The sequence below is a fragment of the Schistocerca serialis genome, chromosome 7 (assembly GCF_023864345.2).
Source record: "Schistocerca serialis cubense isolate TAMUIC-IGC-003099 chromosome 7, iqSchSeri2.2, whole genome shotgun sequence".
NCBI lineage: Eukaryota > Metazoa > Arthropoda > Insecta > Orthoptera > Acrididae > Schistocerca > Schistocerca serialis.
In genome coordinates, this window is record NC_064644.1 from 563,159,921 (window position 1) to 563,185,924 (window position 26,004).

General features: G+C 38.0%; 1 protein-coding gene and 1 pseudogene across 7 annotated transcripts in view; both read right to left on the reverse strand.

Moving 5' to 3' along the window:
• Nucleotides 1–26,004, reverse strand: part of LOC126412822 (carboxypeptidase N subunit 2-like) — a 185,146-nt gene that overhangs the window by 52,234 nt on the left and 106,908 nt on the right. For 4 of the 7 annotated variants that reach the window (XM_050082635.1, XM_050082634.1, XM_050082632.1 and 1 more), the window contains 2 exons: nucleotides 21,723–21,962; nucleotides 3,425–4,233 (listed from right to left, as the gene is read on the reverse strand). In XM_050082635.1, coding sequence (XP_049938592.1) covers nucleotides 3,459–4,233; nucleotides 21,723–21,962 — 1,015 coding nt within the window. In that variant the 3' untranslated portion in view covers nucleotides 3,425–3,458. Of the gene's footprint in view, nucleotides 1–3,424; nucleotides 4,234–21,722; nucleotides 21,963–26,004 lie in introns of those variants that run through there. The other 3 variants (XM_050082639.1, XM_050082637.1, XM_050082636.1) reach the window with 2 other exon arrangements.
• Nucleotides 1,635–1,752, reverse strand: LOC126413628 (5S ribosomal RNA; annotated as a pseudogene).

Sequence of the window (26,004 nt, forward strand, 5' to 3'; positions counted from 1 at the left end):
TGAAAGAGAAATTTTGTGGCAATAACTTCAAATTAGAATGCAGACTATTATTTGATGCAGTAAAGAAGTAAAGAGATGCTTGATTCAGTCAGCATCAATGTGTGACTTGATATGCAAATAATTTTCCATCTATGACAATAAAGGAAACTCCTGGTTGGAAAATTATATAAAATAATGGGAAGTATAGTGGACTGGTGTGGGGGGAGGAGATTAGTGTTTAACGTCCCATCGACAACGAGGTCATAAGAGACGGAGCACAAGCTCGGGTTAGGGAAGGATGGGGAAGGAAATCGGCCGTGCCCTTTCAAAGGAACCATCCTGGCATTTGCCTGAAGTGATATAGGGAAATCACGGAAAACCTAAATCAGGATGGCCGGACGCGGGATTGAACCGTCGTCCTTCCGAATGCGAGTCCAGTGTGCTAACCACTGCGCCACCTCGCTCGGTGTGGACTGGTGTGTAGGGCACAGTAACATGTAATAGGAAACAGTTAACACTAGCCTTACAACTCCTGCTCTTTTTCTAGCATGCTTGTTTGTGTAGATGTGTGTGCCTTACTGGAAAAAGAGCTACAGCTCAAAACCTAGTGTTAACTGTTTTCTGTGGCCAGTTTGTGTGTGCCTAGATCCAGTCTGGTGTGGTTAAGCTGTTTCCTTCCCCTTATTTTATGTAATTTTCTGTAGAGCAGTTCAAAAGCGAGACTGTAAGATATAAAAACTGATGATAGAACAATAGAGATAAAAAAAAATAAGAAAATTGTGTGGTAAGATTGTTCAACGGAATTTTATGTATTGTGAAATCTTTATAACAAGAATTCTAGGATGGATACAATAGTAAAAATTAGGAAAGACAACCACTCATATGAAAATAAATTATGGGTGTCACATAGACACATGGTACATCTAATAGATCAGAAAATCATATAACAAACCTATTTGGAGGGTGAAATGAATCTATACCGTAGTGTTACCTGATCAAGAATAGTTGACAATATATCCCTGCTTAGTGAGCTGTTTGATTCCATTCATATTTTGTCGATGTTTTTTTTTTGAAAATTGCATATCTTGTCTTCGTTATAGGAGTTTTCAGTATCATAATGTTGTCTGGCAACCATAATTTGAAATTTCATTATTCTTAGGAATAGTTAATTGTTATTTTCTCCATAGAATATGTTTTTGTGGTGGTCATTGTTTTCCTTATAAACATCATCTCAGAACTCCTGTTATGTTATCTTACAAACTCTTTGGACCAATGGGGTGGACTATCTTTGTTTCCCACATTATAACTTTTTTGAAAGAGTCTCTGCATTTGGTTTGAGGAAGACAGACGTGGGAAGCCAAGTCTGTGCATTTCTGTATTATGAAATGTATGCCATAACATCAAACTGTATTGAGAATGTTAATGTTTGTATTACATCAGAACTCCTCTCCATCTGAACAGGCCTTGGAAGGCCCAATGGTACTGACTGGCTGCCATGTCACCCTCAGCCCAGAGGCATCACTGGATGTGGATATGGAGGGGCATGTGGTCAGCACACCGCTCTCACAGCCGTATGTCAGTTTACGAGACTGAAGCCGCTACTTCTCAATCAAGTAGCTCCTCAGTTTGTCTCACAAGGGCTGAGTGCACCTCATTGCAAACAGTGCTCGGCAGACCGGATGGTCACCCATCCAAGTACTAGTCCAGCCCGACAGTGCTTAACTTTGGTGATCTGATGGGAACCAATGTTACCACTGCGGCTAGGCCATTGGCATTTTAAATAAGAGAGAGCAGGAAATATAAAATCAGTGAACCTTAAAAGCAGAGTCTGATTGGAAAGTAGTCATTTTAACCAGTGTCATTTATTACATAAGTGAGGAGAATAATATTATTACCCAAGTTGAATTCAAGAATATAATATGATCATCCAACATTAACAGATTTATGTTCTTTTCAAAAACGTGTCAAGACCAGGAGTTCTGAAAGAATCATAATCTGAATTTCACAGGACAACAAGCTGAGTGAACAATTTCTATGAGAAATCAAGATGAGTATATTTATTGACTGCTGCTTACTGCCACAATCAACTTAGGTTGCCCTGTCTCCAACTCTGTTTTCCTACTTAAAATACTATAATTTTCTATGTTAATTGATTCTAACAAATATGTTGAAACTTGATTATCTTCATTTAATTATGATCATGGTCATTGAACTGAGGAAACAGAGTTTTACAAGGGCAACAGAAGTCTGCATTCTTGTGGTTTGGTGTGTGTGTGTGTGTGTTTTGGATTTGATGCAGAGAAAAAGCATACTTATGCCATAAAATAATAATATTGTAGCTCAAATGATATTGTGATTTTCTTGATCTGTTACACATTACACGTATCACATATTGATGTGCCACACGCTAATTACTTGCAGATGAATGGTTGCCTTTTGATATAATAATTTGTTCACAGAAGCTATAAAATTATTGGTAATGATTTCATTTATTTGACATGCTGAAGATGTTACTTAATAATAAGAAACAAGGAGCATTTAAGACTTTCATAGAAGTTGGTAGGAAATTGAAAATAAAATTAAACATCAATGCAACTAAAATGTTGCTCATGAACAAACAAAAATGTAGGATGAAGACAAACACAAGGAACCTCAAAAAATTCTCAAGAGAGTAGTACAGTTGCGCTGGAGTGATGGACATGAAAAATACTGAAAAACTCTTTTTCAAGAAGTTAGTGCACAGAATGTACACACAAAATTATAAATATCACTGGACAAATTTCAAATATGATGCCATCTAACATAAAATCAATGAGTGTCTTATTATTTGATTATTTGTAACAAATTGTGGGAACAGATAAGGTTCCATTTTGACAGAAACAACATTTCACACCAGAAGAAAGATGAGGAGGTTAAATTGGAAATTACAAGTTTTATTTATGACAAGATGATTTTGTTTGTAGAACTAAAAGCATAAGTGGCTGATCACTTGAATGCAACAATATGAAAAGAAACAAGTCATTAGACACAAATATAGTTTCCTTGGAAGTTAAATTAACAAAGAGCAAAAGAATGAAATGAAAAAAATAATAAACTGTTAAGACCCAAACAAACTTCTTCCACTGGCAGCAAGACAACATTATCTCACACAGCCCTTGTTTGGAGCCAGTTCCCTCCATCTGATTATTATCGATTTTTAAACAAAGGTATCAACAGAAATGTCTGAAGTGGCAAAAATAAAATAATGTAAAAAAGATACATTACCCCTATAATAGGTATTTTAAAATTTTGTGAAAGACTTTTTAAACCTCTAAGATCAATGCTTCGTCTTGCAGATAAAGCAAAACCACTTCTAAAGGTAATATCACAACAAAGATATTATTTGAAAAATAAGCCTTTTAGTTTTCTATTATCATTATTATTATTATTATTATTATTTTCACAGACTGGGGATGCAAAGCAATGATGTGTGGCTCCATTTATTGAGCCCACATTACTAATACAGCTAAGTAAATGTAGAGACTCACATCTACAAATCCAATAGCTGATGAAGACTGAGGAAAAGCTGCTTCCATTTCAGTTCTGCTCACAAAAGGAAAAGAACAGTTCTGATATACAGAGAAAATTCTACGAAATTCTTCCCGAAGGCCTATAACTATCCTGACACTGGAAGTGGCAATACTGGGGGCAGTCTCTTGAGAATTACTTGAATGCAACATTGAAATAATTTCAGCCTCTAAGCCAGCATTTATAGCCTCTTTTAAGTTTTCAGGAATATTCTGAAAGATATAAGAGAATCTTAATGTTGGTTCTTGTCTTGCAAGTGCAGCAGTATCTATTTGAGGAGCAGGTCCCCTCTTGTTAGTGGCAGTGCCATGCTTTCTTTGGTGTATATTACCCAACAAATGTATAAAACGCCCAACAACTAGGTCAATGCTAGTCCCTAGTTCAGAAGACATTCCAAAGTAGAAACAGTTGCTAATAATATGTGAAATATTTCTTGGTTCCAAAAATGTGTGGTTGTCTGCTATTGCTTCTGTTAGTTCAACAAACTCACTCAAGTCTTTCTGCAAATCGGAAGTGGTGCATACATTACCATAGGTACAAAACCACTTGTGTAAAGGTGTTCCCACAACTTCAGGTGGTTGCTGACAAACTGGCCTTCCTGCCACTGCCTCTTCACGGACCAAAGTCCAGCCACTTAAAGGAATAATACTGCAGTTACAATTCCACTCGTTACCGCGTAGATCCAACCTTTGATTAACATGGAAATTAAAAGCATTTGTCACATAGTAATAAGGTGTTTACATCAGACTGTTGAAAATTACACAATCTTACAATTTAACAGAGGAATGGTACTGCACATGTGATATCTCACACATGATAGGAAAAACAAAATTAACTTTTGGGGGGTAACACTGCTTTTGAGATTCATCAGTGTAAAACCAGTTTCATAAATATTGCTTGTATGACATACTGCTACATGTCTCTTTGCAAGCAATATTACAAACTGTAAATATATAATGATTAATAAAACTGAAATAACTTCAAGAACAGAAACAAAATACTCCATAAAGCACAACAATTGAATCAAAATCAGTAAACTGTGACCTATATCAAGTACCTCATTTCAAATAAAATTTTGTCACAGTTCAAGGAATGAAAATTCTAGGATGGGATAACAACAATAGGGAAAGACCAGGATGGAATAATGACAATATTATGAAGAGGATAGTTGCTACTCAGTATATAGCAAGGAGGCTGAGTTGCAAACAGGCACAACAAAAAGACTCTCAAATAAGAAAGCATTGGATCTCCCTTGGAGTAGGAGAAAACACACATTTACATAAGAACAACTCACACACACACATGTCCACTGCCTCTGTGTGCAGAGGCCAGACGGTGACTGTGTCTGATGTGAACCGAAACCTATCTGTGGTGGGTAGCGAGGAAGTGCAGAGATACGATGAGGAGGGATAGTAGGATAGGGGTGGGGAAAGATGTTAGTACTGCCTGTGGGAGCTTGAAGGAATGTAGTGAGGACAGGACAGGACTGCTAGATACAGCATCAGTAGGCAGTACAGAAGGTAGGAGAGGGGCAGCAAGGTTCACAGGAGAGCTTCTGTGAAGTTTGGAAGGTAGGAGACAAGATACTGGCAGAAGTAAAGCTGTGAGGATGGGTCGTGAGTCATGCTTGAGTAGCTCAGTTGGTAGAGCACTTGCCTGCAAAAGGCAAAGGTCCCGAGTTCGAGTCTCAGTTCAGCACACAGTTTTAATCTACCAGGAAGTTTCAAGGATATTATTTAGGTTGTGTGGCTAGTAGAATACCACTGTGGCATGGGTGGGGAGGTAGTCAGGAGAACATTTCTCATTTCAGGGTACAATGAGATGTAGTCAAAACTCTAGTGGAAAATTTGGCTTAGCTGATACAGTTCTAGTAGTACTAAATCATAATGTAGTTCTGCTTCATGGCTGTACAATGGGTTAAGGGGGTTGTTAGATGATTGATGAGGTAAAGCAAGGGATACAAGGCTGGTATGGTAATTATGGACTATGAAGACCTTAGTGAAAACTATGGCATACTTGGAAACAGACTGCTCATCAACACATATGCAACTACCAAGGATGGCTACTCTGTATGGAAGCAACCTCTTGGTATGGAAAGGGTGGCAGCTTTAGAAGTGGAGGTACTGTTGGTGGTTGGTAGGATTCATGTGGGCAGAGATACAGATTTAGCAATCCTTGAGACTGACATCAAAGAAGGTGGCTTGTTAGGCTCAGGAGTACCAGGTGAAGCAAATAGGAGACTAGCGATTGAGGTCATAGAGGGATGTGGATAGAGTATTCCCAGCCTTGGGCCAGATTACAAATCTGAACCAGGATGGTGTTTAGTATTGTGGGTTATTAGGAAGGGTTCCTCTAGACGGCCCTGAATAGGCTGGCATAGGATGGTGTCATTCGCACACTGTTCCACCAATTTGTTTGTAAGTTATACCTTCATGGGAGAAGTAATAGTCTGTGAAAATATAGTTGCTCATGGTGACCAATGATGTGTTTGTAGATTTGGAGGCAATTGGGCAATAGGAAAGGGCATCAGGTCCTAAAGGAGCAGGAGCTGTTGAGAGTCAGTGGAGGAAGTAGTTGATGTTTTTTATATAGGAGGGTAGGTTAAATGTAATAGGTTGAAGGTAAGGTAAGATAAGATAAGATAAGATAAGATACTTTATTGTCACATAACATGTTTTTATACAATCCTTCGATTGAGAACATTGGTGACTCGTCAGTCTTTAACCTAAGTTGTTACAGTATTTTATATACTACAGGAAATATGTCATACATACATTGTTTATTATAATAAAAATACAACATTATATTTTAAATCTTTTCGTAACTCATCGAATCATTACTATAGCCTTCACACACCTATATGGAGTATGGATGTACTGAACGGGATACAAACCGCCATATAATTCTATATATAAACATGAATGTACAGTGAACTTGTATACTTTGTATCTATATGGCTTCAAAAGTATACCATTTGTACTTGCATCTTTACTCCCTATTCCTATTTATAAATTCTTCTAAACTATAACATTGCTTTTTATTCATTTAGAAATTCTTCTAGACTATAACAACATTTGCTTTTTAGGTATGTGCCAATGGTCTCCAATGTGGATTCCCCAAATATTGACCTTATCTTATTTCTGATCTTCAGAGCCATGTAATATGGAGTATTTTCATATACTGTGAGTCGGTGACAAGGTAGCATGTATCTCAATTTATGTCTAGTTTCATAGGCATGTGTGAATGTATTTCCTACAAACAGATGTGAGTTTTTCTGTTCAAAGGGAAGTATTTCATATATGAAGATGGAAGGGATTGTCATGAAGTCCAGGCTTTTGAATAGTGGTTTGCATGAATTTCTACTATTGGTTCCTGTCATTGCTCTGATTATTATTATTATTTTTTTTTTTTTTTGTAGTTTGAAGATTCAAAGGAGGTTTGTCTTTTCAGCACCCCAAAATATTATTCCATATCTTATAAGTGTTATGAAATACATGTGGTATACAGTTTTCTTCACTGTTAAATCCGTTAATTTGTGCATAAACTAAACTATTTAATCTTTTCAGTAAACTGTCCACATGGTTGGTCCATTGCAAGTTTTTATTTAAAGTTATGCCAAGAAATTTTACAGAATCAACTGTGGTCAGTTCTTTACCTGAATATTCTATTTGTGATATACATCCAGTAGTTTGTTTGGTCCTGAAGTGTATGATTTGGGTGTTTTCAAGATTTAATTTCATAGCATTATCTTTTATCCATTGTTCAAGTTCTTGTAGAGTTTGTTTTGTGGTCCTTACTAATTCGTCAGCATTTTTGCAGCAGACTACAGCAGCTGAGTCACCTGCATTAAGTATAGTATCTGTATTTACTTTGCTACGCATGTCATTTATGTGATATAAGAACAGAAGTGGTCCTAATATCAAGCCCTGGGGCATGCCTGCTTGAATTTCTTTCCAGTTAGAGCAAGTTTTCTCTCCCTTTTGATGTATCACCACCCTTTGGTATCTGTTTTTGAGATAAGATGAAAACCATCTTATAGATTTTCCATGGAAGCCATAGGTACCCAATTTTTGGAGCAGTAGCTTATGGTTTACTGTGTCAAACGCCTTTGAGAGGTCACAAAAAATACCAGATACACTTTGTTTGTTGTCAAGGCATTTACTAACTTTGGAGATTAGTTCATTTACAGCTTGTAAAGTGTTTTGTCCCATCCTAAACCCATATTGGTTATTGAGAATAATATTACCTTCTTTATTATACTTTTCTAATTGATTACATACTATTCGTTCAACTATTTTAGAGAAAACTGGGAGTATAGACACTGGGCAGAAATTTACTAAATCATCTTGTTTTCCATTTTTGTAGACTGGACAGACTTCAGCATATTTCAGTCTGTCTGGAAAGCAGCCCTCATCAAATGATTGGTTTATTATTTTACAGAGTTGAGGTGCAATGCTGTCACTGCCTGCCTTTATGATATTTGTTGGAATTTCATCTCAGCCCACAGATTTAAATTTTTAAGGGATTGTATGATGTTAACTACTTCATGCCATGATACTGCAGTAAATTTAAACTCTCTTGATTCCTGCAGTACTGCATCAGGTCTTATTATTCTCTCTGTGGGGGCACAATATCCAACCACAGTATGTGTTACCTTATGTTGCTGGCCCTTATGCCAAATGTACATTGGTGGCAGTAGGATCATCCTCAGTTAGCTTCTCTAAATTTCCTCAGTAGTGTTCCTCTAAAAGAATGATGCCTTCTTACCAAGGATTCCCAACTGAGTTCTGGAAGCATCTCTGTAATACTTCAGTTGTGATCAAAGCTACTGGTAACAAATGTAGCAGCCCACCACTACATTGCCTAGATGTCTTCCTCTAATCCAACCTGGTACAGATCCCGAACAGTTGAGCAGTACTCAAAAATAGGTCGCACTAGCATCCTATATGCGGTCTCCTTTACAGATGAACCACACTTCCCTAAAACTCTCCCAATAGATTGAAGTCAACATTTTGCCTTTCCAATAAATCCTTACATGCTTGTTCCATTTCATATCACTTTGCAACATTACAACTAGATATTTAATCATCCTGACTGTGGCAAGTAGCACACTACTAATGCTGTATTCATACATTACAGGATTGTTTATCATACTCATCTGATTAACTTGCATTTTTCTAGATTTAAAGCTAGCTGCCTTTCATCACATCAACTAGAAATTTTGTCTAAGACATCTTGTATCCTCCTATAGCCACTCAATGATGACACCTTACCATCATCACAGTGTTATCAACAAACAGAAGCAGATTGCTGCTCACCCTGTCCATCAGAACATTTATGTGTATAGAGAATAATAGTGGTCCTATCACACTTCCATGGAGCACTCCTGACAATACAATTGTCTCTGATGAACACTTGCCATTGAGGACAAGATGCTGTATTACTTAAGAAGTTTTCAAGCCACTAACATACCTGGGTATCTGTATGCTTTTACCATCTTTAACAGTCTTCAGTGGTGAAGTTCGACAAATGCTTTTCGGAAATCTAGGGATATGGAATCCGCTTGTTGCCCTTCATCCATAATTCATATGACATCATGTGAGAAAACGGCAAGCTGCATTTCACAAGAGCAATGTTTTCTAAAACTGTGCTGATTTGTGGACAGGAGCATTTTCTTGTCAAGAAACATTATTGTATTCAAACTGAATGTTCAAGAGTTCTACAGCAAACAAATGTTGAGAATACTGGTCTGCAATCTAGGGAGTCATTTCTTTTACCCTCATTATATACAGGAATTCCCTATGCTTCTTTTCAGTTAATTGGGATTTTGCACTGGGTGAGAGATTCACAATAAATGCAAGCTAAGTAAGGTGCCAGTGGCATAGTGTACTCATTCCAAAAGCAAACTGGGATTCCATCCAGACTTGGTGACTTATTTGTTTTCAAATATTTCAGTTACTTCTCTACATGAGGGATGCCTATTACAATGTACTCAATACAGAAGTGTGTGATATTCAGACTTTTCCACTTGCAGCCTGTAGCTGAGAAAAATATTTCATATTTCTTAGAAGTAAGACTAATTCAACCTTTTTTCAGTTCCTGGGCTTCACTTATGGTGATTGTTCCCAAGAAACCAGTAATGAAAAAAGGGCTTTTTGCTTCTGCGTAGACACGAGTGTGCCCAATAGTGTCACAAAATTGGATACCTATCTCCTCCAAGGATCAATGACATTTTGGATCACCTTGACAAATACAATTCTTCCAATTGTCACATTCCATCCTGGATTTTTGATTGTTTGAAAGATCAGGAAAAGGCATTATAAAGAGCTAAGTATGCCCTTTGGCCTCTGACACACTCCTCCAACTTTTAAACATTTTGCTGATACACTTTTAAAGGATGTAAGGCTGATCATGTGTCTAGTATACTTGGGTGATGTAACTGTCTTCTCATGTGCAATGAGAGAGAATACAGTACAACTGAGAAGTTTCCTAACTCATCTTACTGACACTAATCTAAATTAAAAATTGGAAAAGGGAGTTTTGTGCAGTAACAAGTGCACTACCTAGGCCATGTATTTTCAGCAAATGGTGTAAGACCAGATCTGCAGTTAACAGAAGCAGTAGACAATTTTACAGTGCCAAGGAATGTTTAAAAAACTGCAACTATTTCTGAGGTTAACACGTTACTACAGATGTCATTGCTACCCTCCCTGTTTTCCTTTCCCTGTTGCTTCATAACATGGGTTGTGAGTAACTGAATCCACTTTCCCTTCTTCCCTTTCTTTCCCCTCTCTCCTCCCTGATGAAGGAACAAAGTTCCAAAAGCTAGGAACGTAAATTTTCTGTTCTGTTTTGTGTATCTATCGGCTGTACTGAGCTAAGTACTGGCCAGGCCCTCTATCTCTTTGTTAGTGTTTGTTTCACATCTTTATATGAGATTTCCATTAATCAATAAGATACAGAAGAACACATGCTGTAGAAATGTCTTTCCTCTTCTTTCATTTCACCTTCTTTGGGGTACACTGGATCAATCATTTCTTTGTGTGTTTTTCTTTTCTTGGGGCCCAGTATTTCTTGATTTTTTCTGTTCTTCTTTTCCTCTCTTCTTCCGAGATGAATGGTTTGGACTTGTGTGTAGATTTGTCTTGGAACCTTACGTTTTCATCTTTAGTAATTAATTTAGCTGTTTGATCAATAAGTGAATTTTCAGAAATCTTTAATTCTACTCGGTCTTTCTCTGTTTCTATGAAACCAGTTGGGTTTCATTTTGTGGTTGTTGAAAAAGTCAAAGATTTGTTTGGTTAATCTGTTGGAATTCATTCTGAGAAGCTGACCATAAAAATTTATCCTCCTTTTTTGCATAGTATCTGAAAGTTTTTCAATTTTCTTGTAGAGAGTTTCATTTTTGATGTTGTTGTTGTTGTGGTCTTCAGTCCTGAGACTGGTTTGATGCAGCTCTCCATGCTACTCTATCCTGTGCAAGCTTTTTCATCTCCCAGTACCTACTGCAACCTACATCGTTCTGAATCTGCTTATTGTACTCATCTCTTGGTCTCCCTCTACGATTTTTACCCTCCACGCTGCCCTCCAATACTAAATTGGTGATCCCTTGATGCCTCAGAACATGTCCTACCAACCGATCCCTTCTTCTGGTCAAGTTGTGCCACAAACTTCTCTTCTCCCCAATCCTATTCAATACTTCCTCATTAGTTATGTGATCTACCCATCTAATCTTCAGCATTCTTCTGTAGCACCACATTTCGAAAGCTTCTATTCTCTTCTTGTCCAAACTATTTATCATCCATGTTTCACTTCCATACATGGCTACACTCCATACGAATACTTTCAGAAATGACTTCCTAACACTTAAATCAATACTGGATGCTAACAAATTTCTCTTCTTCAGAAACGCTTTCCTTGCCATTGCCAGCCTACATTTTATATCCTCTCTACTTCGACCATCATCAGTTATTTTGCTCCCCAAATAGCAAAACTCCTTTACTACTTTAAGTGCCTCATTTCCTAATCTAATTCCCTCAGCATCACCTGACTTAATTAGACTACATTCAATTATCCTTGTTTTGCTTTTGTTGATGTTCATCTTATATCCTCCTTTCAAGACACTGTCCATTCCATTCAGCTGCTCTTCCAAGTCCTTTGCTGTCTCTGACAGAATTACAATGTCATCGGCGAATCTCAAAGTTTTTATTTCTTCTCCATGAATTTTAATACCTACTCCGAATTTTTCTTTTGTTTCCTTTACTGCTTGCTCAATATACAGATTGAACAACATCGGGGAGAGGCTACAACCCTGTCTTACTCCCTTCCCAACCACTGCTTTCCTTTCATGTCCCTCGACTCTTATAACTGCCATCTGGTTTCTGTACAAATTGTACAGAATTTTTGATGTATATAATCTTATTGTCTAGAAATTTTGGTCCAATGATTTTTCTTAAAATTTTTCTTTCCTTTAGCTCAAGTTTCTCCATTTGGCCTTTGAAATTCATTTTTAGTGTTTCTGCTGCATGCAGTGCTTCTGGCTTAATCACTGTCTTGTAATGTGTAATTTTGGATCCCCATGAAAGTGATTTTTTGTTGTATGTATTTTTTGTTAGTAGAAAGGACAGTTCAAGTTTATTTCTTCTGGATTCCATTGCTTTGCTTTCCCCAGCATTCCAACTAATACATTCTCCAAGATATTTGAATTCTTTTACTATTTCAACTTTTGTTCTTGAACTTTGATGTATTTACATGAGTGCTTGATGTTTGTCAATACCTTAGTTTTTCAAATGAGGTGTGAAGACCTATTTTAGCTGCTTATTTCTTTAGTTCAAGGATTTGCTCTTGTGCTTCTTCCATTGTTTGAGCAAACAGGGCCATATTATCTGCAAAAGCAATGCAATTTACTTTAAGGTTCTTCTTTTTGCAACCCTGTCTTATACCACTCTTAATATTTGTATTCCATTCCCTGACTACTTTCTCAAGTGCACTATTGAACAGCAGTGGTGAGAGCCCATCCCCTTTTTGCACTCCCACTTTTATTTCAAAGGGTTCCAATAATTTGCCCATAAATTTAACTTTTGAAAATGTGTTTGTAAGGCTTGCTTTTATGATACTAGTTGTTTTCTTATCCAAAATCCATTTCTTCCAGGACTGATAATAGAGATTCTCTATCAATTGAATCATATACTTTTTTTGAAATCAATGAAGGAGATTATATGTCTTTGCCCTTGATTTTTGGTATGCCATGATGTTTTTGAGGTTTAGTATTTGTTCTGAACATGATCTACCCTTTCTAAAACCTCCCGGATATTCCCCAATTTGTGGGTCCCATTGTGACACTGCCCTGTTCAAAAGGACTTTAGAAAAAATCTTGTATATTATGTCAAGCAGTGATATTCCTCTGTAATTGTTGGGGTCTGCCTTCAAACCTTTCTTGTGGATAGGGTGGATGAGTGCTGTTCTTCATTCTGTGGAGATCTCTTCTTCTTTCCAGATTTTATTGAAAACACACTGAAGGGATGTAATTGCATTTTTGTCAGCTTTTTCCCATAGTTTGGCCACTATTTGGTTTTCTCCTGATGCTTCGTTGTTTTTAATTTCTGAAATGACCTTCTGCGGTTCTTCAGCCATCAGTGGTCCTAAATCTGGCTTATCATGGTTATTTGGGTTGGATTAAAATTTTTCAAGAGGTTCTCAAAGTAGCCTGCTAGTATTTTGCAATTTTCCATGTTATTGTGAGTGATGGTCCCATTTACATTTCGAAATTGGAGGGTGGGTGCTTTGTGTCTTGATAATCTTTGTTTGAAAGTTCTGTAAAACCTTCTTGTGTTGTTTTTAGTAAATTCTTCATCAATTTGGAGGAGAGTTTTGTTATCATCTGTCTTCTTAATCCTTTTTATACTTTTATCTACCAGTTTTCTAACTCTAATGAAATTCAACCTGCTTTCCTCTGTTTTCTGTGATTGCCAATTTTGCCATGATTTTTTTCTTGTTTCAATGAGGGCATCTCAATCCAGCGACCACCAGGCATGTTTTTTACTTTTTATGTTAGGTGCTATCTGTTCGGCTGTAGTAATTAGGTTTTCCTTGATATCCTCCCAGCTTCGTGTCTGAATGGTTTCTGCTGCTTTTGTGAACTCATCCGCTTTTAATATCTTTTGCGTGCTGTACTTCTGACCCTTAATTTGTTTCATGCTGCATTTTCTGTTTAATTTTAGAAAGGTTGTGGTCTGAATCCAAGTTTGCACCCCTCAGTACCCTAACATTCATGATTTCATTGCATGAAATCTTCTTGATTGCCACATGATCAAGTTGAAATTCCCCAAGGCTAGGATTTGGGGATATCCATGTCTTTTGTCTTTGTGGTAGTTTCTTGAAAGCTGTGGATTTAAGAATTAAATTGTGTGCTTGGCTAAGTTCTATTACCCTCACATCATTTCTGTTTGTTCTTTTGTGTGCAGGATAGTCTCCAACTATTTTCTTATAGAGTTCTATAGAGTTTCTTATAGAGTTGTCTAGTATAAGTGTTATACTCAAGAAAAAATTATTTGATGATTTAATCAAAACCATGTAAGTGTGAATTATCACAACATTTGATATGGAGGGAAAAAGAAGATAAAAAAAAAAAAAAAAAAAAAGCAGTTGACCATGACAACCCGGTCAATGACCAGGATTATTTATGTACTGCAGTAACATCTCAGTGCATACGTCACACAATAGCACTGACAGAGCTTTGTAGCTGCTAATACAACGCATTAAGTGATCTGTTCTATGCACCGCAGCCAGAATATATGTAGTGCTCCAATTTGTGACACTTTGTCAAAATGCTTTTACTAAAATTTTGTGGCAGTGTAAATACATTCGTTCTACTAGGGAAGCACTGCTGAGTGAAGTGATTGTTAGCTATACTCTATGCCAGTCACTACTCAACAGTACAGATATCAATATATTAGCAGAAATATAAGAAAAATTAAAACAATTAAGATAAATTAGACAAAATGTCTAACAATATAACAACACTTAAAACTATAGTGACTCTCAAAGTCAGATGATATAGCTGCTAAAGTCAACAACATTTCTAAAACAAAGGAAATTTCAACCAATTTACCAAAGAAGCTACAAACTGAAATACATTAACAATGGTTTTTGGTCTGGAAGGAGGTAATTGAGCAATTCAAAGAAGTAGATGGTAAAATAAAAAAATGGAAGTATCCATACAGAAATCCGACGATGTACATAATCAAATCTAAGAGGCACAAAATCAAGTAGTAGTACAAGAGCGGAGTAAAGATTTTGGTGAGGTAATTGGTAGCCAAAATGCTTTGACTAGTTTGGATGAGAATCTACATCAATTAATTGAATGGAAGGTACAAGAAAGCATTGTATTACATAGTGTTAAATTCTTTGAGTGACACTGTAGACCAGCAAAAGGAGATTAAGAAATTATGTAAAGCACTAGAAAATAACAGAAAGAACTTAGTAAGAAAACAGTTCTAAACAAAACTGAGTTATCAAATGATGGAAGTAGTATAGATTTACCAAAACAGTTTCCAAAGTTTAAACTTGATGAGGAAGGGTACTTATTTTGTGGGAGTATTTTCTAAATCATTACCTAAGAAGGCAGAATATCAGAAAAAAGAGACTTTGCCATTGATCATTTGGTAGCAGATTCTGCTGAACGGGGAACAGCACATGTGGAAGAATTCATATCTTGGGATGATATCCAAGAAAAATTTAAAAGAAAATATTGGTCAACTAGTACACAGGAGAAATTAACATTGAAATTGCTGGGCCCTAAGTACTGTAATAGTTTATTGGGTGCTTACAAAAACAGTGTATAGAATGTCATTTAACTAGATATAAATATTTAGACAACCCGACAGAGAAAACTTGTCTTGCTAAGATATTGGTACACTACACAGCTACCTCATTATGAAAGAGAAGAACTTTGATGCAGAGGATGGATAAGTGTTAGTGATTTAATGACCTGTGCAAAGGATTAGACACTTTAAGGAAAAAGTGTAATGGAGATGTTCAAGTACACAATTGTGGAAATGCAAATTCAGAAAATTAACATTATCCTAACACTTTTGTAAGAAAGTGGGAAACTAATTTAGGTCAATTAAGAAACACTGGTAACAACAAAAATAATTTACAAATGAGAAAATGAATACACAGTCACAATTGGTAGTATCAAGAGTAGATAATGACAGTACTAATCATGCAATACACATGAATATGCTCATAGCTAATAAAATAAAAATGGAAACTTTCCTGTTGTCATAATGGGAAACACAGAACATCCTGGAACAGGAGCCAGGATCCAGGACATGGCAATACAACACTAGTAACATGTCCACATATAGAACACATCAGAGCAAGTACCCATAAAATAAAAATGGCTCTGAGCACTATGGGACTTAACATCTGAGGTCAACAGTCCTCTCCTTCCCTCTTTCCTGATGAAGCAACCGTTTGTTGCGAAAGCTTGAATTTGTGTGTGTGTTTGTGTTTGTTTGTGTGTCTATCGACCTGCAAGCACTTTCGTTTTGTAAATCACATCATCTTTGTTTTTGGATATATTTTAACCTATGGACATCATGCACATTCATGCCCGAGACAGGATTCGAACCTGTGACCGTAGCAGTCACGCGGTTCCAGACTGAAGCACCTAGAACCGCACGGCCATACCGGTTGGCCCATAAAATACCTACATGGGAGTGGTTGTTAGACAAAGATGAGGAAAGTGTTGAAAACTACACAAAACTGATAGTTGGGGAACTATATGGAAAGAAAGTAGATATTTATGTAGACTCAGGTAGTGAGGTTTCCCTGATTTCACAAGAATTTCTACAGACAGTTTGGAATAAATACCTGTGTCCTATACTACCAACTGCTGGTGTGTATACTGTAGGTATTACTCTCAATAAAGGGAAACTCCACATAATGAAATCAACAGTGTAGGGAATGACAGGTTACTACTTACCGTAAATAAGAAGCATTAAGTTGCAGACTGGCACAATTGAACAACACTTACATAATGCTTTTAGCCACAGCCTTCATCAATAAAAGACAGACACACACCATTAATACACACAAACAAGCACACTTCATGCACACATGGCCACCAACTCCAGCATCTTAAGCCAGAATGCAACTATCACATGGGATGCAAACAGTGATATCGAGGGGGTGGAGAAGAGGAAGTGATAGTAGTATACAGGCAGAAAGAGAGAAGAGTGCTGTCTGGTGGAGTGTGCAAGGAGTACAATACCAATAGACACAGGGTCAGGAGGTTGTGGGGCAGGGAGGTGGGGAGAGAAAGAGCAAAAAATTGATAGGAGTGGGGAAAGACTAGTGGATGCATTGGCAGTGGGTGGCAAATAAACAGGGTGGGAGCTGAGAATGTGAAGGAGGTGATGTGACAGCAGGGGTGGAAACTGTTGGTGGAGGGTCTGGGGACAGTACGTTACTGTAAGTTGAGGCCGGGATAATTACAGGGGTGGAGAATGTGTTGTAAGGGAAACTCCCATCTGTGCAGTTCACAGATGCTTGTGGTGGAGGAAAGGATCTACATGGCGCAGGTAGTGAAGAGCCATCCATGTTGTGCCAAAGGTTGGTCTACTTTCCTCATGGCCATAGTCTGATAGTGGCTGGTCATCCTGGTAAAAAGCTGGTTGCTAGTCATATCAATATAAAAAGTTGTGCTATGATTGCAGTAGAGTTGGTAAATGACATAGCTACTTTCGCAGGTGGCCTGGCCCCTGATTGGGTAGGATAAACATGTGATAGGACTAGAACAGCAAATGCTGTGTGGGTAGATTGGGAAAGTGTTGCATCTGAGCCTTCCACAGGGATATGATCTTTATGGCAAGAAGCTGGGATTGGGAGTGGCATAGGGATGGACTACAATGTTGTGGAGGTTGGATGGGTGAAGGAACACCACTTTAGGAGGGGTGGGAAGTATCTTGGGTAGGATGTCCCTCATTTCAGGTCATGATAATAGGCAATCAAAGCCCTGTAGTAGAAGGATGGGGTTCAGCTGTTCTCAAGTCCATGGTGGTACTGGGTGATGAAGGGGACATCCCTTCGTGGCTGGTTCTTGTGGGTGGTGGGAGGATTGGGGTACAGGGGAAATGGCATGGAAGATCTGTTTGCAGACTAGGTCAGGGGGATAGTGCCTGTCTGTGAACACCTTGGTGAGATCCTCAACATACTGAGCAATAGATATTTTGTCACAGCAGATACACTGTCACCAGTTGGCCAGGCAGTATTCCCTATCCGAGGGATATTTTGGTGTGAAAGGAATGATAGCTGTCAATATGCAGGTACTGTTGGTGGTTGCTGGGTTTAATGTGGACAAGGTGCAGATGGAGCCATCAGAGAGAAGGAGGTCGACATCAATGAAGGTGACTTGACGGGTTCAGAAGGACCATGTGAAACAGATGGGAGAGAAGGTGTTGCAGTTGTGAAGTGACAGAGATAGTATGTTCTGGCCCTGAGTCCAGATCATGAAGATACCATCAGTGAACCTGAACCAGGCTAGGGGTTTGGTGTTTTGGGAGGCTAGGAATGATATAGTGAGTTTGGAGTCTGAAGAACATTGTGAAAGGTAGTGTTCAACAGCAATAAGACCATGGGCATGAGGGATGTCAGCATATATGGGGTGGCATCTACAGTGATGAGTGTAGATCCAGGAGGTAAAGGGCTGGGTATGGTGGGGAGTTGGTGAAGTTAGTGGATGGTGTCTTTGATGTGGGATTCTCGACTACGGGCAACTAGTTGGAGATGATGATCTGTCAGGGCAGAAATTCTTTCAGTGGGGGCATTATAGCCAGCCACAGAGGGCTTCCAGGGTTGTTCAATTTGTGGATTTTTGGGAGCATATAGAAGATGGGTGTGTGGGGTCTCATAGGGGTGAGGAGGGAAACTGATTCTGGGGAGACATTCCAGCAAGGGTCTAGGGCTTTAAGCAGGTATATGAGGCTGTTTTGGTCTTCTGGGGGGAGGGGGGGGGGGAGATCCCTCTGGCAGAGTTTATAGTTGAAGGAGTCAGATAATTTGCAGAGCTCCTCAGGCAGGTGGTCACTGTGATTCATAACAACAATTGTGGAACATTTGCCTGCAGGTAGGATGATTAGGTCAGAATTTGTTTTGAGGTTGAGTATGACTGTTCTTTCTTCTACTGAAAGGTAGGTGTTTTGAGGGAGGGACCTAGGGAAGGAGGGTGAAGCTAAGTTGGAGGTAAGGAATTTCTGGAAGGTGATCAGTGAGTGGTTAGGTGGGAGGGGGGAGGATTGCAGTTGGATGGTGGTATGTACTGGAAGAGGCAGGGTTCAATGTTGTAATTAGGGTGCTTATGGTAGGAGGGATTGGTGCCAAAGGAGTTTTTCCATTGCAGGGATCAGGAGAAGGAGAGTAGGTCTTTGAAAAGCCCAGCAGGGTTAATTTTGGGTGTAGGGCTAAATGTAAGGCCTTTGGATAGGACTGAAAGTTCTGTGGAGCTGGTCACCTTCCAGGAACTCCTTACCTCCAGCTTAGTCTCACCATCCTTCTCCAGGTCCCTTTCTCAGAACATCAACCTTTCAGTAGACAAAAGAACAGCTGTACACAACCTCAAAACAAATTTGACCTAATCATCCTACCTGCAGACAAACATTCCACCAGTGTTGCTATCAATTACACTTACTACCATGCAGAAGGCCTCTACCAATTATCTGACAACTCCATGTATAAACTCTGCCAGTGTGATCCCATCCCAGAGGTTCAACACAAACTCCAGTCCCTCCTTAAAGTCATAGGCCCTTCCCAGAACATCTCTCCTCTATCCACTTTCATCCTCACCCCTATGACACCTTGCACACCCACCTCCTACATGCTCCCCAAAATCCACAAACCCAACAATCCTGGACACTCCATTATGGCTGGTTATCATGCCCCCCACTGAAAGAATTTTGGCCCTGACAGACCAACATATCCAACCAGTTGCCCATAATCTAGAATCCCTTGTCAAAGACACCAACCACTATCTTCACCACCTCTCCACCATCCCCAACACTTTACCTCCGGGATCCATACTTGTCACTGTTGATACCACCTCCCTAATATGTCAATATCCCCCATGCCCATGGTCATATGGCTATTGAACACCACCTTTATCAATGTCCTTCAGTCTCCAAACTCACTACCTCATTCATCATACACCTTACTAACTTTATTCCAACCCACAACTACTTTTCCTTTGAGGGGAATGTACCGAGTGATCAAAAAGACAGTATAAATTTGAAAACTTAATAAACCATGGAATAATGTAGATAGAGAGGTAAAAATTGACACACATGCTTGGAATGACATGGGGTTGATATGTGTGACCTGAAGCCAAACTGTTGTTCATTTAAAATTTTGTTGGTTTCAAAATACCTGTATATCTGCTTACGCACACAATTTTCTACTAACTTGGATATGATTGGTACTTTTAAACGGGTCTGTAGTTATTTGGGAGGTTTCTTTCACTTTTTTTACATACAGGCAAAGCAACTGTGAGCTTAAGACAGTCGGGGAATATTCCTTCATCAAGTACTCTGTTTGAGAGTGAGAGAAGTGGCATTTCAATTTCTTTTGCTACACATTTAATGATGAGATTACTGAGTCCATAATAATCTTCTGTTTTGGAATTACTTAATTTGTTTATTGACTTAAGAATATCATTTAATGTGATTCGGGTCCAAGTGAACTTCTCACTTCTTGTCTGTTTTGCACAAGTGAGCAATGCTTATGCATCAGAGGCAGAATTGATGGGTGGGGTGGTGACGCTATTTACAAAATATTCATTGAGAATATTGTAGTCAATAGGGATACTCCTTTCTTTATTGGTAATATTAATTTCCCTTTCAATGACAGTCCAGGCAGCTTTACATTTATTTTTAGAATTTAAAATATATTCATCATTTGCACAGCACTTAGCATTTTTTATTTCTAATCTGTAAAGATTTCTCATTTTAGTGTAATTTTCCTTGTCCCTATCACTGTTATGAGATTTGTCTTTCATAATCATCAGTAGTATTCTGTGTTTGTTAAGTTGTGGGGTGTACCACTTGTTAGTATTTTGTTGCTTATGAGTAATATTACTCTGGTACCTTTTGGTTACCAAGGGGCATGTCATTTCTACTATATGCTTGATCTCTGTCAGGAAAATGGAAAAACATTTATTAATCGTTTTCTTGTTATCCATTACATGAGTCCAATCCATTTCTTTTAACTGGTTTATCATTTTGTTTACATGTTCCACTACTATAATCAGACTGACAAAAGATGCTCATGATAGTAGGAATGTGTTATAGATAGTTAGTAGATAGCAAACACAGAACTGTGCATGTTTTGTGTTGATACATGTAGAAATGAAAAAGAAAGCATGCAACAGGACATCACAAAGTGCAACAGCCACTGAGTATTTCCAGCTGCTGTGAGGGGGTCACTTTTGCCTGGAAATTGTGGCTTGGCAATATTTTGGATGGTGGAGAGAAAAGGGCACTGAGAGGAGCAGGAGATGAATTTCATCACTGGAAGCCTCCTATGTCTCAAGAGCTCACACCTTGTGAGGGTAACATAAAAGATCACATTTTTATCCCTCATACCTGACCCTCTTTAACATCTGTGACATCACATTGTTGAAGCTGTGAATTTGATAACAAGAGACCAACTGCTTTGTGTGTGGCAGGAAATGAGCCACTGTTTTGATAGTTGTTGTGTAACACATGATGCTCATATTCAATGCATAAAAATTTGAAATTTTTCTCATTCCAGGAATATTGGAATTGTTTCTCTATGTTTTGTAGTTTGGAAGCAATAAACGTTCAAAATCTGTTCCATCTTTTTGAATAGCCATGCAATTAAGAGTCTCCATAACATTAATGGTGTAGACACTGATTGTTTCAGAAATGTGTATCAGCAGGTCCTAATGTTGCGTAGTTGAAAAAGACTAAAAAACTTTTATGATATGCTTATATTGCCGACAGTTATGAGGTAACACAATTGTCAACACAGTTATTTGATCATCAGTAAAATATCAGAAGGATCTTTACACTTAAAGATTACAAATGACTCATGAATAATCTGTGACATGTCAACATTTCTTTAACAGATTTAACAAATTATACAATTTTTCCTGTTCATACCTCTGAAGACCCATGTTATGCTGTAAAAGCAGCTCCACGTCAAGATTTTCCAGTCTGTTGCCTGTAATACCAAGACGGTTGAGCTTCTGACAGTTTTGAAGTGCAGCTGCAGGTAACTGCTTTAAGTAATTATCAGACAAATCAAGCCATCGTAGTTTTGTTGTACTTTCCAGCAAATTTACATTTAGCTCAGAAGAGTGTGTGTCTTTCATCAGCAACACTCGAAGTTCTGCATTGTGGCTGTAACGTTAAATTTTGTTTAAAATTATCACAATTTGTGAATAATTAATTAAGCTTTATTTGTACATTATATTTAGCTGTTACATTTACAGCGGCTCTGTATTACTGGACAAGTTATCTTCTACATGACAAATTAAAACATTGTTTGCTATAAACAATTAAATCTTCACCAACTGTACTCACAAATTTTTATTTGCGCATAATTTTATATAAGTAAAATTATTAAAGATCTTCACACTACATCTACAACTACACACATACTTCACAAACCACAATACAATGTATGACTGCAGATATCTTGTACCACTATTAGTCATTCACTCTCCTGTTACACTCGCAAATGGGGCAAGGAAAAAACTACTATCTAAATGCATCTGTATGAGACCTAATTTCTCTTATGTTGTCTTTTTGGTCCTTACATGAAATGTACATTAGTAACAGTAGAGTCATTACTCAGTCAGCTTCAAATGCCAGTTCTTGAAATTTCCTCAATATGCTCCTTGAAAAGAATGACATCTTTCCTCCAGGGATTACTATTTGAGTTCACAAAGCATCTCCATAGCATTCACTTGTGGACTGAATCTACCAGTAACAAATCAAAAATCTAGCAACATACTTCTGAACTGCTTCCTTTAAACTGACCTCCTGGGGATACCAAACACTTGAGCAGTACTCAAGAATGGGTTGTATCAGTGTTTCTACACATGGTCTCCTTTATAGATGATCAACATTTTCTTATTCCTACACATAGTCTCCTTCATAGATGAGCTAAATTTTCTTAGAATTCTCTCAATAATCTGAGTCGACCATTTGCCTTCTCTAGCACCAACCTTACATGCTTGTATCACTTCATATCACTTTGAACCATTACAATATTTTGAAAAGGATAGCTGCTACTCACCATATAGCAGAGATGCTGGGTAACAGATAGGTACAAAAAAAGACTGTCAGAAAGCTAACTTTCCTACAGTCTTTTTGTTGTGCCTGTCTGCAACTCAGCATCTCCACTATATGGTGAGTAGCTACTATTCTTTTCATGATATTGTTATATTACATCCTGGATTTTTCATTATTTCGTTTTATACACTTACACCCAGGTATGTAATTGGTATCACTGTCAAGTAGCATACCGCTAATACTGTACAGGAACATTATAGGATTATTTTACCTCCTCATCTGCATCAGTTTCTATTTTCCCACATTTAAAACAATCTGCCATTCATCACATCAAATAGATATCCTAAATCATCCTGTATACTATGATGTGCGGCTGTTTGCTGATGATGCTGTGGTGTACGCGAAGGTGTAGTCGTTGAGTGACTGTAGGAGGATACAAGATGACTTGGACAGGATTTGTGATTGGTGTAAAGAATGGCAGCTAACTCTAAATATAGATAAATGTAAATTAATGAGGATGAATAGTAAAAAGAAACCCGTAATGTTTGAATACTCCATTAGTAGTGTAGCGCTTGACACAGTCATGTCGATTAAATATTTGGGCGTAACATTGCAGAGCGATATGAAGTGGGACAAGCATGTAATGGCAGTTGCAGGGAAGGCGGATAGTTGTCTTTGGTTCATTGGTAGAATTTTGGGAAGACATGGTTCATCTGTAAAGGAGACTGCTTATAAAACACTATTACGACCTTTCCTTGAGTACTGCTCAAGCATTTGGGATCCCTATCAGGTCGAGTTGAGGGAGGACATAGAAGCAATTCAGAGGCGGGCTGCTAGATTTGTTACTGGTAGGTTTGATCATCATGCTAGTGTTACGGAAACGCTTCAGGAACTCAGGTGGAAGTCTCTGGAGGAAAGGAGGCGTTCTTTTCGTGAATCACTACTGAGGAAATTTAGAGAACCATCATTTGAGGCTTACTGCAGTACAATTTTACTGCCACCAACTTATATTTCATTGAAAGACCACAAAGATAAGATAAGAGAGATTAGGGCTCGTACAGAGGCATATAAGCAGTCATTTTTCCCTCGTTCTGTTTGGGAGTGGAACAGGGAGAGAAGATGCTAGTTGTGGTACGAGGTACCCTCCACCATGCACTGTATGGTGGATTGCAGACTATGTATGTAGATGTAGATGTAGATGAGCAGTCATTGTCTAAGAACAACTGCTTCTACAGCTTAAGAAGTCTTTGAGCCTCTCGCATATCTGGGAACCCATTCTTTATTCTTGGACCTTTATTAACTATCTGTAGTAGGGCACTGTGTTGAATGTTTTCCAAAAATCTAGGAATGTTGAATCTGCCTGTTGCCCTGCATCCATGGTTTTCAGGATATTGGGCATTAAAAGTACAAGAACAAGTAAATACAGAATTTGAAGGAAATGTGCTTAAATAATGAGATAACATGAGAGGTGGGCATTATATCACATTCTTGGAGACATACACACATTCTTAATTTAAGTCATAATATTATACATATTTTTGACACAATGCATTTATTGATTACCATGCAAAATAAGATGGCTGACCTGATATTTTGCTAATATTTAAGTTGGCATATCCCAATGGTATTTCCTTCTTAATTAAGTTTAGCAGATGATAAAGTGTAAGTGACCTAAGTGCATGAGGGAGGACATTCTTTGAAACATCCTCTTCAGTGATGACCACTACAGAATCTCCTGTTTTCTCATTATTCATTATGTTTCTTTTCCCCCTGCAAATTTTCCTGGCATGAAGGAGAAATATATCAGTCCTTTGCCTAAATCAACATTGGTTAACAAAAGATCACAACAAAATTCTTAGCAAATTAGAGAACTATGTTGTAGCCAGTAGCATCTGTATGTTGTGGTCTTCAGTCCAGAGATTGATTTGATGCAGCTCTCCATGCTAATCTATCCTGTGCAAGCCTCTTCATCTCCGAATAACTACTGCAACCTACATCCTTCTGAATCTGCTTACTGTATTCATCTGTTGGTCTCCCTCTACATTTTTTATCCTCCATGCTTCCCTCCAGTACTAAATTGTTGATCCTTTGATGTCTCAGAACATGTTCTATGATCCCTTCTTCTGTTCAAGTTGTGCCACAAATTCCCCTTCTCCCCAATTCTATTCAGTACCTCCTCATTAGTTACATGTTCTACCCATTTAATCTTCAGCATTCTTCTGTAGAACCAGATTTTGAAAGCTTCTCTTCTCTTCTTGTCTAAACTGGTTATTGTTCATGTTTCACTTCCACACATTGTTACACTCCATACAAATAATTTCAGAGAAGATTTCTTGACACATAAATCAATACTCAATATTAACAAATTTCTCTTCTTCCAAAATGATTTTCTTGCAATAGACAGTCTATATTTTATATCTTCTATACTTTGACCATAATCAATTATTTTGTTCCCGAAATAGCAAAACTCATTTACTACTTATGTGTCTCATTTCCTAATCTAATACCCTCAGCATCACCGGATGTAATTCAACTGCATTCCATAACCCTTGTTTTGCTTTGGTTGATGATCCTCCATTCAAGACACTTTCCATTAAGTTCAGCTGCTCTTCCAGCTCCTTTGTTGTCTCTGACAGAATTACAATGTCCATGGCAAACCTCAAAGTTTTTATTTCTTCTCCATGGATATTAATTCCTACTCCAAATTTTTCTTTTGTTTCTTTTACTGCTTGCTCAATATACAGATTGAATAACATCGGAGATAGGTTACAACCCTGTCTCACTCCCTTCTCAACGACTGTTTCCTCTTCATGCCCCTTGATTCTTATAACTGCCATTTGGTTTCTGTACAAATTGTAAACAGCCTTTTGCTCCCTGTATTTTACCCCTGCTACCGTAAGAATTTCCAAGGGAGTATACCAGTCAACATTGTAAAATGCTTTCTCTAAGTCTATAAATGCTAGAAACATAGATTTGCCTTTACTTAACATATCTTCTAAGATAAGTCATAGAGTCAGTAGTGCCTCTTGTGTTCCAACTTTGCTACAGAATCCAAACTGATCTTCCCAGAGGTCGGCTTCTACCAGTTTCTCCATTCATCTATAAAGAATGTGTGTTAGTATTTTGCAACTGTGACTTATTAAAC